Source organism: Serpula lacrymans (assembly GCF_000218685.1).
Source record: "Serpula lacrymans var. lacrymans S7.9 unplaced genomic scaffold SERLAscaffold_18, whole genome shotgun sequence".
In the NCBI taxonomy this organism is placed as follows: domain Eukaryota; kingdom Fungi; phylum Basidiomycota; class Agaricomycetes; order Boletales; family Serpulaceae; genus Serpula; species Serpula lacrymans.
In genome coordinates, this window is record NW_006763307.1 from 346,507 (window position 1) to 363,019 (window position 16,513).

The 16,513-nt window shown below is 44.7% G+C and overlaps 8 protein-coding genes across 8 annotated transcripts; 5 read left to right on the forward strand and 3 right to left on the reverse strand.

Annotated features, from left to right (window-relative positions):
- Nucleotides 1-705: 705 nt before the first annotated feature.
- On the forward strand, nucleotides 706-1,008 carry SERLADRAFT_443547 (uncharacterized protein; the record flags this gene model as incomplete). Its single annotated transcript, XM_007324166.1, has 1 exon — nucleotides 706-1,008. One exon carries the CDS (start codon nucleotides 706-708, stop codon nucleotides 1,006-1,008), a length of 303 nt encoding a protein of 100 aa, XP_007324228.1.
- Nucleotides 1,009-1,286: 278 nt separating this feature from the next.
- SERLADRAFT_443548 (uncharacterized protein) lies at nucleotides 1,287-1,523 on the forward strand (the record flags this gene model as incomplete). The annotated part of the gene is made up of 2 exons (XM_007324167.1): nucleotides 1,287-1,445; nucleotides 1,497-1,523. The coding sequence occupies 2 exons, from the start codon at nucleotides 1,287-1,289 to the stop codon at nucleotides 1,521-1,523; spliced, it is 186 nt and encodes a 61-aa protein (XP_007324229.1).
- Nucleotides 1,524-1,714: 191 nt separating this feature from the next.
- Nucleotides 1,715-2,248, forward strand: SERLADRAFT_403178 (uncharacterized protein; the record flags this gene model as incomplete). Its single annotated transcript, XM_007324168.1, has 1 exon — nucleotides 1,715-2,248. The coding sequence occupies one exon, from the start codon at nucleotides 1,757-1,759 to the stop codon at nucleotides 1,925-1,927; it is 171 nt and encodes a 56-aa protein (XP_007324230.1).
- A 204-nt stretch (nucleotides 2,249-2,452) lies between these two features.
- SERLADRAFT_443549 (uncharacterized protein) lies at nucleotides 2,453-2,834 on the reverse strand (the record flags this gene model as incomplete). The annotated part of the gene is made up of 2 exons (XM_007324169.1): nucleotides 2,453-2,700; nucleotides 2,762-2,834. 2 exons carry the CDS (start codon nucleotides 2,832-2,834, stop codon nucleotides 2,453-2,455), a joined length of 321 nt encoding a protein of 106 aa, XP_007324231.1.
- Nucleotides 2,835-6,056: 3,222 nt separating this feature from the next.
- Nucleotides 6,057-6,945, reverse strand: SERLADRAFT_443550 (uncharacterized protein; the record flags this gene model as incomplete). Its single annotated transcript, XM_007324170.1, has 2 exons — nucleotides 6,057-6,551; nucleotides 6,868-6,945. 2 exons carry the CDS (start codon nucleotides 6,943-6,945, stop codon nucleotides 6,057-6,059), a joined length of 573 nt encoding a protein of 190 aa, XP_007324232.1.
- A 2,621-nt stretch (nucleotides 6,946-9,566) lies between these two features.
- On the reverse strand, nucleotides 9,567-10,328 carry SERLADRAFT_352940 (uncharacterized protein; the record flags this gene model as incomplete). Its single annotated transcript, XM_007324171.1, has 2 exons — nucleotides 9,567-9,831; nucleotides 9,895-10,328. Coding segments are annotated over 2 exons (699 nt in total), but the record flags the coding sequence as incomplete, so codon positions are not given.
- A 1,280-nt stretch (nucleotides 10,329-11,608) lies between these two features.
- Nucleotides 11,609-14,005, forward strand: SERLADRAFT_480139 (uncharacterized protein; the record flags this gene model as incomplete). Its single annotated transcript, XM_007324172.1, has 12 exons — nucleotides 11,609-11,736; nucleotides 11,799-11,906; nucleotides 11,955-12,083; nucleotides 12,153-12,315; nucleotides 12,371-12,454; nucleotides 12,508-12,604; nucleotides 12,654-12,780; nucleotides 12,834-12,935; nucleotides 12,990-13,001; nucleotides 13,065-13,239; nucleotides 13,293-13,536; nucleotides 13,601-14,005. The coding sequence occupies 12 exons, from the start codon at nucleotides 11,650-11,652 to the stop codon at nucleotides 13,770-13,772; spliced, it is 1,500 nt and encodes a 499-aa protein (XP_007324234.1).
- A 522-nt stretch (nucleotides 14,006-14,527) lies between these two features.
- On the forward strand, nucleotides 14,528-16,421 carry SERLADRAFT_443553 (uncharacterized protein; the record flags this gene model as incomplete). Its single annotated transcript, XM_007324173.1, has 7 exons — nucleotides 14,528-14,716; nucleotides 14,793-14,858; nucleotides 14,919-15,079; nucleotides 15,135-15,269; nucleotides 15,327-15,483; nucleotides 15,548-16,088; nucleotides 16,171-16,421. The coding sequence occupies 7 exons, from the start codon at nucleotides 14,528-14,530 to the stop codon at nucleotides 16,419-16,421; spliced, it is 1,500 nt and encodes a 499-aa protein (XP_007324235.1).
- Between the last annotated feature and the right edge of the window lie 92 nt (nucleotides 16,422-16,513).

A 16,513-nucleotide genomic window follows, 5' to 3' on the forward strand; every position in this document is an offset into this window, starting at 1 on the left:
AGGTGTAACGGGAAAAGTGTTTGAGAACCAAGACATAACGAAGATAGGAAAATAATAAAACGGTCCTTACATGCACTTGCAGGGAGTAAGAGGTACAGTGAGTCTTGAAGATCAACTGATGCTAGTTAATATAGCAAGTAGAGGATATTGGGAGTAGACTCAGAGGTTTCTGATGAGGAGTAAAGCAGGTAATTCAAGTAATAGAAAGCTAAAGAACTATACATGAGATGTGTAAGGCTTATATAGCTAACCGTCCGTCCCTCAGACCGAAAGAGGAATAAACAAAAAGTGGTCTGAGGAATATATTGACCAATAAGAAAAAGGAATAACTATCATACAACTTTGAATGATTAATCAGCAGGTGAGAGAGTTGTACTAATAATAGGTGTTGTCACGCATGTTCCGGAACCGTATCCTCATGATGAGGTACGATCCTGACTAAAGCGTCTATTAGTATATCCAGGCACTGATGGGGCTTGGAGCTGGTTGGCGAGATGTCTACTACCAGTCCCTACCCATTGTGTTGGCTAGCTGGGAGTGATACCCAGTCTCTGATCTGTGATATAAAGTGGTAAAAATGGTTGAGAAAGCCTATGAGGGCTATGAAAAGTAAAATAGCAAATGATACCTCCAGCCCTAGAGCCAGAGGTGTAATGGGAAAAGTGTTCGAGAACCAAGACATAGAGAAGATAAGAAAATAATAAAATGGTCCTTACAAAAATCAACCCAGAGTCAGCTTTTGCAGCAGTAGATGTAAATTCATTGCACAGGAGAATGGGACACATTGGAATGGACCGCTTGCAACAAATGGTTACAAAAGGACGGCTCCAGAACATAGACACCCTTACCGGAACCCCAGAGTTCTGTGAACCTTGTGCTTTAGAAAAGATGAAGAAATTACCTTTCAAGTCCACTGGAGGAAACCAAGCCAAGAACCCCATACAAATTGTGCACACAGATGTTGGAGGACCAATCAAACCAACCTCCAGGGAGGGTTTTTGGTACTGAATTATCATTGTAGATGATTTCTCAAAATTTCCATGGATATATTTCCTAAAACACAAAAGTGAAGCACTGGAACAATACAAAACAGTGTTCCATCTGCAGACTGATGGACAAAAGGAGAGGCTCAATCAGAAATTGAAGCAATACCTCTGTATATTTATTAAATGACAGACAGACAGATTGGGCCAAGTGGATAAAGATAGCCCAGTTCTCTTATATATTAAACAGAGACAGGAACATGAAAGGGTGCGTTCAAGGTAATGAGATCGTGCCTTCCCAGAATGGGTGTAGAGCCTGGTAAAAGCAAAAACAAGGCTGCAGGGAACATGGCTAAGGACATGAAGTCTGTCTTAGAAGAAATGTGCAAGGTGCTATTCAAAACTGCAGAGCAGATGAAAGACAGGGCAGAGCGTAGACATTCTAAGGCCCCTGATTACAAGGTCAGTGACTTGGTCTGGTTAGATACTGACCACTTAAAATTAAAAGATCAGCAGTCTAGAAAACTGACCGGAAAGTGAATTGGGCCTTACTGGATTAAGGAAGTCAAACCCAACACAGTGGAGCTGGAACTCCCAAAATGAATGAGCGTAGTACCCATGGTCAATATTAGCCATGTAAAACCCTATAAGGGCCACTGCCAGGACAGCGTGTAGACCAGCTTGGACCGGTTGTAGTCACCCAGGAAGGTGAAGAAGAGTTCAAAGTAGAACGGGTAGTGTAAGGACCGTTTTATTATTTTCCTATCTTCGTTATGTCTTGGTTCTCAAACACTTTTCCCGTTACACCTCTGGCTCTAGGGCTAGAGGTATCCTTTGCCATCTTACTTCTCATAGCCCTCACAGGCTTTCTTAACCATCGCTACCACTTTATATCACAGATCAGAGACTGGACATCGCTTCCAGCTAGCCAGCACACTGGGTAGGGACTGGTAGTAGGCATCTCGCCAACCAGCTCCAAGCCCCAGTAAAGCCTGGTAATACTAATAACGCCTTATCTGGAATCGTACCTCATTATGAGGATACGGTTCCTGACCACGCGTGACAATCTTCTATTATTAGTACAAGTCTCTCACCTGCTGATTAATCAAGTCAGAAGTCGTACGATAGTTACCTCCCCTTTTTCTTATTGGTTGATTAATCCCTCAGACCACTTTTCGTATATTCTCTTTTCGGTCTGAGGCACGGACAGTTCCCTATATAAAGCCATACCTATTCATGTATAGCTCCTTAGCTTTCTATTACTGAATTTACCCGCTTTACTCCTCAACAAGAACCTTTGAAGCTTACCTCTCAAAGTCCTCTACTCGCTATATTTCTAGCGTCTGTCGACCTCAAAGCTCATTGGACCCTTACTCCCTGCAAGTGCAGAAGGAGATAGGTTTAGTTTTTGTTATAGTTTATCGTTGCCTCACAGTGCAGTCAGAGACGGGTAGTGTTTTTGTTATAGTTTATTGTTGCCTCACAATTTTGGGTTTTGCTTGGATGTGATAAAGTCCTTGCTTGTGTAAGGCAGTGAGGATAAGTTCCTTCTTTTTCCAAACTTCACAAGCACTTGACCCTGCTGGAAAAAGTGTTGATAACCCCGTTTTAGACAATTTGTAGCCAGAGATGAGTGCTAAAGTGAAGTTTGGCACAAGTAAGATATTTGACAGTGCAATATTGTAGTCCTTTTTGCCAACAGTTGCTTGTAGGATTACTGTTCCAATGCCAATGGCATTTACAGAGGATTTAGAACATGGTATGTTCCTGGCTCAAACCAGGAGCGGTGAGGGACCATGTGAGATGTTGCTCCAGAGTCAATGATTGTTGGGTCCAGTGAGAACTGGACATGTGGATGTATCGTGTGCTGTGGTCATGGTTCCAAGGTTGCTGTTTCAAATGAGAATTATTTCCTGTGTAGCTCTTGCGCCACCAGGGCTTATAACCTAACAAATCTAAGTGAAACTCAGCCACTGCCTAAGAGGCTATAGAAACAACTTTATTATTTACCTAAGTGAAATTACAGTAAATGTTAGTTTAAGGTGATCTCTAATAAATGTAATATAACATACCTCAGCTGCTGCCTGAGAGGCTATAGAAACAACTAAGGTATTCCTATACTAAACCCCCTACTACTTATAGTTGGAGGTGCTACTCACTACAGTATAATGACTCCTAGGAGAACAATGGTGACTCCATGGAGAACAATGGCTGCTTTAGCAGAGACCGGGTTTATCCAGTTTTGTCACGTGGATGATGACATTTACGCCAATGTCTTTTCTGTTACACTGCCTGAACAACCCTCCGCTCAAAGCTGAGTCACCATCACGTATACCGGTTTTGACTCTGGTAGTGGAATCTGGATTTGCACGAAGGACTGTTGCCCAAATTGTACTCACATAACCAATGCACACCACTATTTGCAAAAGCTTGTCACAATGGATCCGGATGCACGAGATAACCAAGCAGGGTAGACAAACTCAAGTGCTTTTTCAGGCATGTATTATCTCCATCCCTCAAGGATCAGTCTGATGTTATGATCACACTGTACCCTATATTCACTCTGCAAGGACTCAACCCCAAACAGCCGTATTGTACCTCCCCATCCAACCACCAGTGTGGGCCATGCTTGAAAACGTTGCAGGTGGCACCAACTCTACTTGAGTTAAATGAGACATCTGCTTGTATTTGTCAGGAAGCTAGACATTCATCTACCCAGCCCAAGGACCAACACCTGTGTATGATTTATATGTTATGTGACAACACCAACAAGACACAGTCTTAGGGCACTGGAGCACAACAAAAACAACACTCAGAAGAAGAGGAAGAGGTGGGAGTGGTTACCCATTTGGTAGGACCAAGTTAGTTGTTGGTAGGCAACAGGAGGACTTGCTGAGTCCTTCCCCATGTATTGCTCCTGTATATATACTGTTATGCACGAAGTGCTTAACAAAGTCTGAGGGTTCGTCGAGGTTTGTAGAGAGACTTATCCGAAGACAAGTTCGAGAACGTAGTTCTGAGTGGAGGTTTTCCAACGGGAGTTGGTCTTCTTCTGAGTAGAAGTCTGATCTTAGGAGTCTAGCTTTGTAAGCATAAACTGTGTAGAATTGTATTGGAGAATACTACTGCTGTTACATGGTATTTATAATGGAAAGGAATCAGTGATAGGAGTTAGGTCCTATCTAGGGCAGGTCCGTCTGTTGAGGACTAAGTACTATAATAGGTACTGTGAATGCAAGAGGAACGGAAGTGTACGTGAAGGAAATGAGTCATCAGTCCGATGGTATAACCGATGAGTAAAAAGAAATGAGTAGTCCTTAAATGTCCAATAGAGATTGTAACACATGATGAGCCTAGACACTGGTCAGGTGATGTGTCACATGATTGGTCATGTGACTATGAAAAGGTTGAAAATGTAAAGTAAAGTAAATGGTCACATGACTGGTCATGTAACTTGGTGTTACAATCTCTATTGGACATTTAAGGACTACTCATTTCTTTTTACTCATCGGTTATACCATCGGACTGATGACTCATTTCCTTCACGTACACTTCCGTTCCTCTTGCATTCACAGTACCTATTATAGTACTTAGTCCTCAACAGACGGACCTGCCCTAGATAGGACCTAACTCCTATCACTGATTCCTTTCCATTATAAATACCATGTAACAGCAGTAGTATTCTCCAATACAATTCTACACAGTTTATGCTTACAAAGCTAGACTCCTAAGATCAGACTTCTACTCAGAAGAAGACCAACTCCCGTTGGAAAACCTCCACTCAGAACTACGTTCTCAAACTTGTCTTCGGATAAGTCTCTCTACAAACCTCGACGAACCCTCAGACTTTGTTAAGCACTTCGTGCATAACAGTATATATACAGGAGCAATACATGGGGAAGGACTCAGCAAGTCCTCCTGTTGCCTACCAACAACTAACTTGGTCCTACCAAATGGGTAACCACTCCCACCTCTTCCTCTTCTTCTGAGTGTTGTTTTTGTTGTGCTCCAGTGCCCTAAGACTGTGTCTTGTTGGCGTTGTCACAGGCATGGACAGCAAGTCATCCCTGATTGTCAGTTATGCAAGGATATGCAAAGGATGTTAGATGATGGCTCCATCCCAACCAATACAGCAACCTAGGTGCAAGAAAATAGTGCAGAAAATCCTAGGCGTTTTGATACTCAATCGGAGACTACTCTTAGTTGTCTTGGATTTGTTTTACAGGTGCATGCAAAGCTTTTTTCATTGAAGCATCACTCGAGGAAGTTTTTATCAAGTTCTGCTCATCTATGGTAGTGGGACCATGGCTGCTTGTATGTCAACCCTTTTTTCAAGTAAGCACATCTGTTTGTGCTCTTAGCCAGCAGCTAACTTTCATTTTATCAATCATCTAAGAAATCAATACTGAAGCATAATAAGTAAATGAAGATGTGAAAAAGACTGTATCTACTAACCTCAGTTTTATGCAATACAAACTGAGGTGTAACTATTCTAGAAACAAGCATAAAAATGAGAAGAAAAAGTCCGAGTTTTTGAATCCCAATGGGGAAACAATTTCCCATAACTATAGGGTGAAAAGTCGGACTGTAAATGAATTATCTAGTACTTGAAATATTAGCATAGGCTCAAATAAATTGTTGAATCATGAAAATGATATATTGAGTATATAGAAATATGCCTACAAATCACACTGTTTGGGGCATTGTATATGGTTCTGGGATACTATATCCCTGCATACACCGTCGTTAACCGTCAGTTTGGATGGGGGGGGGCTATTTGGATGTCACAAAGTAACATATTGTCACAGAGAGGTCACAGAAGCCGTGTTAAAATCCCGCTCGGCACTATCAAGAGCAGAAAATTCGCCCAAGTCCCCAGCTTGATAGTAGTAGGAATTGTAGTAGAAAATTGTAGTAGAATATATCAACTTTTTATCACACAAAATTTAAGAAAAGCACATGTATTGATGGAGAACTATATACAAATTTATAACCACATGTAACCTTGAGGATCATTTGGACTGTAATAAATGGTACCGGGCTTGTCGTTTGGACCTGGCAAAGTGTAAGAACTCAGGGGGGCACATGGGAGGACATGTATGAGGAGGAGTATTGCTGAGTAATTTGGGGGAGGAGCTGGGGGGTGTATGCATGCGGGTACACCACCGATTGTGCTGAGGGGAAAGCGGGAGAGTGGGGTGAAGGCAAAGAGATGGCAGAAGAAGAGCCAGACCCACTTGCAGAGGAAGACATGTTTGGGGCGCGATGGCCAAATAATCCAGCAAAGCGAGGCTGGCCTGCCAGCTCCCCATGCTCATCCAGGTATGTCTTGATCCTAGTGAGGAGTTCCTTGACCGTCCCAGTGGTTGACAGTTGCAAGGCCCCAGCTACTGTGATGAGGTCGTCCTTGCGTTTGTAGGACGACAGGGGCTTCTCAAAATTCTTCGACACAGTGTCCTCGTGAATGTGCGCAGTACGGATGGCCTCATCCACGGCCTTCTGTGCATCCTTTGCTGCCCTCTCCTTTGCCTTCTCGCTGCGCTTGGCCTCTTCCTGATCAAAATGTGCCTTTAAAGCCGGGTGAGTAACAAACCAAGCCTTGATTTTTCCTGTCCCCCGCTGCTTTGTCTTAGTCACCACCCCCAGCTGCTTGCGTGTTTCCTCAACCACACGGGAGATGATAGTGCAATGGGTGTTAGCGGCGTTGTCATGCACCAAAGTTGATTGGTAGCATGGACAGGTGTCAATAACGAAGCGAATATTCAAAAAGACTCGCCTTTGCGCCACACAGGCACAGTGCCACATGGAATAGTAATTAATATTGCCCTTTTTGAACTTGTGGCTGATCAGCACCACCTCTATTAGGCAATCCAGTCACGCTCACCTTTGCTTTTCCATCCGGTACTTTCCGTGTTTCGGCATTTCGGCAAATTTTCGCGTCGCCACTGGCTACACATTGCATTGCGCCCTCGCTTTTGTCGTTTCCCTTACTCCCCTTCCTTTGCCTAGCCCCACCATGGGCCCCTTCCTCTCCTTTTTATTCTCACCTGACAGTCGTTTCTGGGTCCCCATTCTAATCCACTTGTTTGTCACCTCCACCCTCCTCCTCCTCATCTTATTTGCCACCCCACCATTTCTGATGTCACCACTTCCTATCCGCTTCCGTCGCCAATCCATTGACTACCACGTGCCACTGCTGATATCAGCAAAGCCCCAGCGGCCAGTCCAAATAGGGCAACAGGTCCATCTTCATGACGTCGATCTGCCATCATATACTATCAAAACATCGGTCGCTCGTCTTGCCTGGTTGGAGCGTGGGTGGGTAGTTTTTGAGCTGGAGAAGGTTCATCCCCTTGCGTCGCCCATGTTCATTGCTGTCCCATTCACTTGGGTACACTTATCATTTGTCCATCGTCTTCGCTACAGCTACACCTACCACACGCTGCCTGGGACTCACTTGTTCCAAATTGGAACTACTCCTCTCCCTCCCTCGTTTGATCAGGTGGTCCAACACAACCAGTCCATTGGTAAGGCCATGGAACTATCAGATTTGGACTAGGTGGTGTCCCTCCCTCGTTTGATCAGGTGGTCCAACACAACCAGTCCATTGGTAAGGCCATGGAACTATCAGATTTGGACTAGGTGGTGGACCGGTGGCTCCAGTTTCTCTTTTATCACACATTCATTTACAGTGCGATTATTTTTGATTTTTGAATCATTTTTATGGACACATATTTTTTTAGAATGCCTGACTGACAATAAAGGAACTGTGTTGATACTGATAGTGTTTTGCCTTGCCCTTTTTTTACTGCATCTTCCCATGACATCATGATCTTCCTGCTCTCTTTTTGCTATTGGACTTTACTTTATGGCTGTACAAACCTGTGACATTACTCACAGCATTTATTGTTCTATCCCTTTCTTTTCTTTTTTTGACAATCTTATCCTGTACTACCTACGCAGGATTTGTCAGTGTACATTCCTTCCTTCATGTTCTTTCTCATTCTTTTTGCACAGCTATACTGTGCATAGCCTACTTCTCTTTTACTATATAAACCCCTGTATTTTACCTTGTAAAAAAAAGAACAAGTAATCCAATCCAGACTTCTTCTCTACTCTCAAGTTCACTACTCTGCTACTTGTGATCCAGTGTGGTCACAACACTTACCACTTCTACCACTGTTAACTGCTGTCATTGTCACTCGTCACTTTTGAAAGTGATTGTCATCCCCTTCGATTAGAGTCCTTCTGAGCACTACAGTTTGTGCGTCAGGAGCCTGCTATCACTGGGAACCTCGTCACCTCGTCATCCTCGTTGTTCTCAAACCTACCTTGTGCTACAATTAGCAAGGTAGTGCTCGTCTATACTCGCCACAAAGCCCCTATCTTTCTATAAATTCAACTATCCCTCCTCCTCAAAACCCACACTCATACACCTCTGGGTTTTACTTTGAAGGATTTTTATACGTACCACCCCACGAACAACCAGACCACTCCACTGTTCTAGGAGGCAAAGCCCATAAACAAGTTCCGTGGAATCTGGGAGGATTGTGTGTTAGTTTGTTTTGTGTGTGGTTTTCTAACTGCAGTTCTCATCATCGACAGCGTCCCTTTCTGCCTGCACCCGACCTAAATCCTCCTCTAGCTTCTGGCATGTAGCCAGAAGCTGTGCTTGGTCTTGCTCAATAAGATTGAGCTGCGTTCGGGTTGAAACAAGCTCAGTGAGAAGCTCTGGGTGAGTTCTTCTTTGATCTTTTTCAATGCTGACTGTTTGCCGATCCATAAGCACCATGTTTAATGACCGGAGGAAGAGTGCGTATAATACCGGCGCTGATGTCCTCTGCCGGACAGAGAGAGAGCGCGTAGATGAACGACCTCAGAAGGTGTTGGAGAGGGGAGAATGTCCTGTCCAAGTTGAGACGGAGACGGAGATGGGGCCGTTGCTGGACCAGGTTGGTAGATCTGGCCAAAATTTCCTAGGACATCGAGGCCAGCAATGTGTGAAAGCGAGGAGGGAAGTGGGGAGGGGGAGCAACCTGGAGACGGACAAGGAGACGGCTCTACAGAGCATGCGGGTGATTCTGACAGGCGGGGCCAATTCATCAGCTCAGGAGGGAGGTCGGATTGAGCAGAGGAGCCGAGGGAGGGAGAGGGAAAGAGGATATCATCCTCTTTTTCATCTTCTCTATTGTCTTCTTCGTCCTCGTCTTCATCCTCATCCTTGTTTTCTTCATCTCCATCCTTGTCCTTGTCCTCATCATCAATCTCATCCTCATCCTCACTAATTCTACCCACCAACCCGTCAAACTCACTGCTGCTGTTGGAGGGATGATAGGACTCGTTGCTTGACATGGCGACATCAGGATAGGACTCGGGGAAGTGTGCAGAGGTTGAGGTTGCATGGCTCGGGGCGAAGTCGTCGTCAGTAAATATATTCGGGTTGAAAGGGTAAATCCCCGTCTGTTTGAATGCTGTGCAGATTAGTTCTGGCGTAATGACAGCGTGAACTTTCATATACTCATGTACAATGTTATACCTGTCAATAAGAATGCCATCAAGAGCAAGTTGGCTGGTGTGAGTGGCCCACTTCCTTTGAACTGGCGAGAAGACAATGACGTCAAGAGGCTGCAATTTATGCGTGGTTTTTGAGGGAAAACAGAAAATGATAATATTGTTGTTGTAGGCAATTTTTTGGATAGCAGGTTGTTCATGCGAGCTATGACCATCAAGGGTCAGTACGATAGGTTTGTTGTTGACGCGGCGAGAGCTGGCTTCAGGAATAAACACATCACTGAACCATCTCTCACATATGTCATGGTCCGTCCAGCCATTTGGTGTGCGTGAAATGCTGAAAAAAAAGAGAGAGAGAGAGAATCAGTAAAATAAAACTAGTGTAACATAGATAGTGTACCTCCCAATGCTTTCAAGGCCTCGTACATCAGGAAATGGCCCATCTTTCAAAATAAAAGAGGGCTTCATACAAATGCCAGCAGCCAAAATACACTCAATCACGGTGATGAGCTCAAGGTTGTCACTTGAAACTCGATAGACATCCTTTTTTGTCCTGTCAAAGTAAAATTTACTCCCACTATTCTTCCGACCACCTCCCATCTGAATTCCCTTCTCATCCATGTTCCACTTGTGCTCTGGGGGTATGCCATTAAATGTCTCATTAATTTGCCTTTGTTTCTCAAAATAATCTTGAACCGTGTGCTTGTTGAAATTCATCGCTCTCTTCGGGTCCAGACTTTGAGGTTTCTTGAGCTTGAGGACCGGATTGCGAGCACCATAGCAATAATGCCAATTCCTGCCTGGCTTCTTCCCACTGATCGCGTAGGCATACATACAAAGTTTTCTTGGGTTGAGAGGATTCGCCTCCATGGCATGATGTCGAGTCCAATCCATTAGCACCTTCTCCTCTGTGGTTGTTAGTAGCTGATTTACTGCCTGTCCGTCCTGCTGGGGTTTGTGTAAGCCGGTTGCACGATCATGTAAAGTCTGGTGGGCAACCTGATTAAGAAAACAAGGTATTAGAACAATCAATTAGCATTTGATTGATCAGTTTGATCTTGATTGATCACTCACATTGTGTGCTCGAGCAGCACCAGCATATGATTTATATTGTCCAGAGTTTAGCCCAGTGATTGCAGCCTGAATTCGAGTCTCGTATTGAGGATCCCTCGACGCACGCTTGGGACGTTTCCCATTGGTTTTGCTGCGGTTACCGAGGCGCATCCATCATAATTTGTTGATGAGCGGGATGTGTTCGACTTGCTCATCCATCACTGCGTGGTGCACGCCTGGCGGTCTTGAAAAAGTTGAAAGTACGACTGCACCGTTCTCGGCAGAGCGTTACTTCGTCGAAAATCACGCAAAATAAGGGACTCGCTCAATAATGTGAATTCTGGGGTAGGAAAACTTGGATTGTTTTTTTGGAAGACATACAATAGTGTCTAAGTAACGAATTTAGCCATTTAGGCAGCAGAATTGTCGTATCTCGAAAACATCCGAATAGCCCCCCCCATCCGAACTGACGGTTAACAACAGTAGTGTGTTGTTATAAATATGGGCAAGTATTCTCACATTCTATATTAGGCTATGGATTGGCCTTGTTTCACGCCCTGTAGTCTTTATCCAGTATAAGAACAGTCGCCTATCCGCCGTAGGCTATCCGCATAAAATCGCTGACTAATCTAATCAAGTATGTTGCTGTAATCAATGTCATGTAACTATTCGCATGTTTTTGTATGGGCCGTCGGCTACATGGAGTCAGTATAACTGAATAAATCACACGTCAAAGGGCCGCCGGAAAAAGTGGCATCATTACTAGTAGGACCGTTGGGTCCAGGAATGGTAAGAAATTTTCGTGGCTTAGATGATTGTCTTAGTATTACTGAAACTCGAACGCAGGAACTGGCGCCAACAAAGTCTACAGGCAGACAAGGGCCCATTAACTTAGTATCAATGATAGTGGCACCATTGTGGAACCATTGTTCAGCGCCCGGGACTCCCAACGGATAATATGTAAACCATCCTCCGTCGGAGGAGCGGTATGGTCTCAGACATTTATTTTCTAGTTATTTGTAATATATATGACAGCCCCCTTATTGTCGTCTCCTTGTATTACCGGCATCCCCTCAGCATATCTTAGGCAGAGCCAACAACCATGGAGAATATGTCCCTTGTCACTTATGGTCTTGCCAGCTCAGCTTTTCTCGCCGTTGCTATTTCCAAGTATCTAAACAGGCCAAACGTATGTGTTTCTCTCTTAATTGGGACTTATTTTTTGATGGATAAGCGTTGATCGTCCCTCAGGTTGATGCTATCCCCACAATTGGACCTTCTGGAATACTGTCGTCCTATTTAGGAGCCTGGAGGTTCCTGTTCCATGCCCATGACATGATACAAGAGGGCTATACCCAGGTAATTTATTCACGGTGGCCCACCTACGGTTTCTGACATCATGTGTAGTACAAAGGTATGGCCTTCAAAGTCCCCAATATAGACAACTGGCATGTCATCATTAGCGGGCCCAAGCTCATCGAAGAGCTTCGCAAAGCTCCGGACAACGAGCTGTCATTTCTGGAGGCAACCAACGAGGTGCGTGTTCCCACGTCTGCTAAAAAAACGGTCAATTTGACGTATATGTTATTCCCGATATAATCACAGTCGCTGAAAGTCGAATATACGCTTGGACATGAAGTACATCACAATCCCTATCACGTTTCTGTCATTAGGTCTCAGCTCACTCGTAACCTTGCGGCTCGCTTTTCGGACATTCGTGATGAAATTGCGGTTTCTTTTGATGACATTATTAAGCCCAAGGGTGATGGTATGCCCATTGCCTTTTTGTGGTGGCCAATATTGATCATGCATTTCATTTTAAGAATGGGTTAGCGTACCTGGACTAAATACTATCATGCAAGTCGTATGTCGAACGAGCAACCGCTTGTTTGTGGGACTTCCTCTGTGTCAGTATCCATATATCCCTTTTCCTCCCTTACTGATGGATTAACACTACTAGGTCGTGATCCCGATTGGATGGATCTTAATATCAAATTCACTCTTGATGTGGTCAAAGGAGGAATGATCATCAATCTGTTCCCCGCTTTCATGGCACCGTACGTGTTCTTTCCATTTCAAATTGTCCACGACTTATCCGACTTTCAGATTAGTAGCCAAATTCTTGACCAGTGTTCCTGGCAGTATCAGGCGGGCGATAAAGCACCTCCAACCTATAATAGAGGAGCGTCGGAGATATATTGAAGAATATGGCGATGATTGGGCCGAAAAGCCAGTACGCTATATTTTTCTTGAGTTATGTGTATAATGTCTCATGATATATTTCAGAAAGACATGTTATCCTGGCTTATGGACGAAGCCAAAGGAGAAGAGCAAACCGCAAGACTACTCACCATGCGCATTTTGACGATCAACTTTGCTGCAATTCACGTACGTCCATCATCCCAGGCTTATCTGTCACATACGCTGATCATACAGATATAGACATCGTCAATGGTATTTATAGGCCTCTTGTACCCATTCTGTTTTTGCATGCTGAAAAGAATTCTATTATAACAGAGCTTCACGCATGCATTGTTCTACCTAGCTGCCTACCCTCAATACATCCAACCATTGCGTGAAGAAGTTGAGGCTATCATCGAACAAGAAGGCTGGTCCAAGAATGCTTTGGTGAAGATGCGCAAAGTGGATAGCTTTTTGAAAGAAGCTCAGAGGTTTGATGGTCTTGGTTGCAGTACGTCGTATCTGGGATTCATTGACTTGTTGATTAATTTATTTCCATTGCAGTATCGATGTCCCGAAAAGCACTGAAGGACTTCACTTTCTCCGATGGAACATTTATTCCAGCTGGGTGTATAGTCTCTGTTGCCGCCTACCCAATACACCACGACGCAGATATATACGCAGATCCTCATGTATTCCAACCGTTCCGGTTTGCTGACCTCCGAGAGGGAGAGGGAGAAGAAGTCCGGCACCAAATGGTATCTACCAATCCGGAATATATACCTTTCGGACACGGCAGACATGCATGGTTTGTATTCTCCACTGTTTCAGGACGTTACATACGTACATTTCACTGACCTAATATTCCTTAGCCCCGGACGCTTTTTTGCTGCCAACGAGTTAAAGGCGATGCTGGCACATGTGGTCATGACGTATGACGTCAAGTTGGAGGACGAAGGCGTTCGACCTGTCAACTTCATATTCAACACGGCTAGCTCCCCAAATCCTACGGCGAAAGTCTTGTTTAGGAAACGAGCACTGTGAAGTTAGTTGACCATACAAACCATCTATTATAGGACGCGGTAGGAAGACGTAGTGCATCAGTATCCGTCCATGTAATATTTTCTGTCTCACATGCGTATGCACAACTAACGGTGTTAGAAAACACTAAACACCCGCCAGGCAATACAAAGTAAATGTCATATTGTAGCCCCTCTAGCTCATGGCACATCGATTCAGAGATATCTTTCATTATGGATTGTATTTGTGCCTTCCTATCTAATCCTTGGGATAGGGTCAGATGCTATCTGATAAGATATATACACGACTACCTTGGTCAAAGAACATTGAATGATCGACGGTAAAGCCTCGGCCTGAGTGGCTAATAATATAGTGTGAAATGGTTTGGTACCGTTATTGATTTAAGTACGACTGAGCATGGCCGCGATGGCAAAATAAAGATGAGAGGCAACACCACCAAACTGAAAATGCATATTTGCCTTCCACAAACGAATCCACCTTTTCTCATGTATCACGTTGGCCTGGAATTCACAAACGTTTCTGATAGAAAATGGCGATGTGACTCGGACTTAGCGCGTCAGGAATCAGGATCATGATGAGTCACCGGGCCACACTCGGAGCCTACATATACTTAATTCCAGAATGAGTTGTTCTAAAATTCTCATTGACATTCTACATCTTTACCACAGACCTCAAAATAGGCCCATTCTATCTGGTAGATATAGATAACAATCGCATCGAACACGTCTTATTCGACCCCCAATAATACATACCAAAACATGTCCAGGACTCTCGAAGATAATGACAATCATACCCGAACGGCGCTGGGCGAGCAGGAGCCTCTTATACCCACGAAAAAACCAAAGAAACCAAGAACGCCTTTGCCAAAGTTGCAACTCTCCATCTTGTTGCTTATCCAAGTCGCAGAGCCTATAACCTCCCAGTGTATATACCCTTTCATCAATCAGGTCCGGCCATTTTACTTTCCTTGTGCATATATTCTGCCAGTGCAATTCGTACTGTACTAACTCTCGATCTTGCTAGCTTATCAGTGAACTAGATATTACAGGTGGGGACGAACGGAAGGTTGGGTATTATGCAGGTCTCATAGTACGTGCAAACTTCCCCAGCATCAGCGTACACCGGCAGTGTCTTAACAAGTATGTCTAGGAATCACTGTTCTCTATCGCGCAAGCTATGACCGTCCTTCAATGGAATCGTCTCTCTGATAGAATAGGCCGCAAGCCAGTCTTGCTGATCGGTCTCATGGGTCTCTGTGGCTCCATGTTCGCATTTGGTTTGTCTCGGACATTCATGTCCCTCGTAATCAGGTGCATTATGGCTTGCTTTCTAATGATGACAAAAGATGCTCATGAATAACGACAGTCGATGTTTAAATGGAATACTCAATGGAAATATTGGCATCATGAAGAGTATGATGGGTGAACTGACAGATTCGACTAACATGGCGCAGGGATTTTCCATGATTCCTATAGTGTGGTGTGCGGGAGCAGCGTTTGGGTGAGTGCTTCATGTCGAGTCTGGTGATTGTAAAGTGCGGATCCTTAGTTATAACAGTCCTTTCATGGGTGGTGCATTGGCACGACCTCATGATCGCTGGCCCACAGTATTTTCTGGGTCATTTTGGATCAAATACCCTTATTTCTTGCCTTGTGCAACTGCATCAGCCTTTACTGCGTGCTGCTTTCTCGTCATTCTCATATTCTTAAAAGAGGTGAGTGAGGTTTATATGTCAGCAAGTCCAGCTCACTAAAAGCCTTCCTCCGAACGTGACGCAGACTCTACCAACAAAACAAAAGGGCAAACAAATAGATAACTCAACAGTAGAAAGCACTTTCCAACAAGAAGAAATTCTCGACGGTATCATCCCAAGTTCAAGCCTCAGCCCATCCTCTGATACCATACTTCAACCACCCACACCTCCCTCCCTCCGTTCCCTCCTCATTCCCTCCATCCTAATCCCAGTAGCAAACTACGGCACCCTCGCACTCGTGGAAATAGCCATGCTCGCTCTCCAACCTCTCTTCTACTCCACCCCCATCGAGCTCGGCGGACTCGGCTTCTCGCCCTCTACCATCGGCACGTGGATGGGCCTATTCGGTTTCGTCGACGGACTCTTCCAGGTCATCTTCTTTGCTAGAGTCGTCGAGAGATGGGGTCCTAAAGTGCTCTTCATGGTCTCGATGGGATGCTTCATACCTATCTTTGCTATATTCCCCATCTTGAGCTGGGTGGCTGGGATCTGGGGCGTCGGCATGTTCGTGTGGTTCTTACTCTCGTGTCAACTGGTCTTGATGGTCGTCCTCGATATGGCCTACGGTGAGTGATGAGCATGGCTTACCACCTTTAATAATCACGCGTATATGGAGACTGATTGGTTTTATATTTTCTTTTGTGCTAGCATGTATCTTGATGTTCGTCACCTCCTCAGCGCCCAGTAAGCTCTCTCTCGGTGCCATCAATGGCCTGGGTCAGACAACAGCATCTGTCGCGCGTGCCATCGGGCCCGCCATGTCCACCTCTTTGTTCGCGGTTTCGATCCAGTATAACATCTTGGGTGGTAACGGCGTCTATGCCTTCCTCCTGGTTCTGTCCTGTGGTGCATTATACCTTGCGTCACGTCTGCCAGACGAGCTGCAAGATCGGGATTAGGGAGTTGTGCCTTTCCAAAATACTTGAATTACGATAGAAATGATGTTATGAATCATGTCCCATTGGTTCTTGTCGTATTGCAGTTGCGTCAG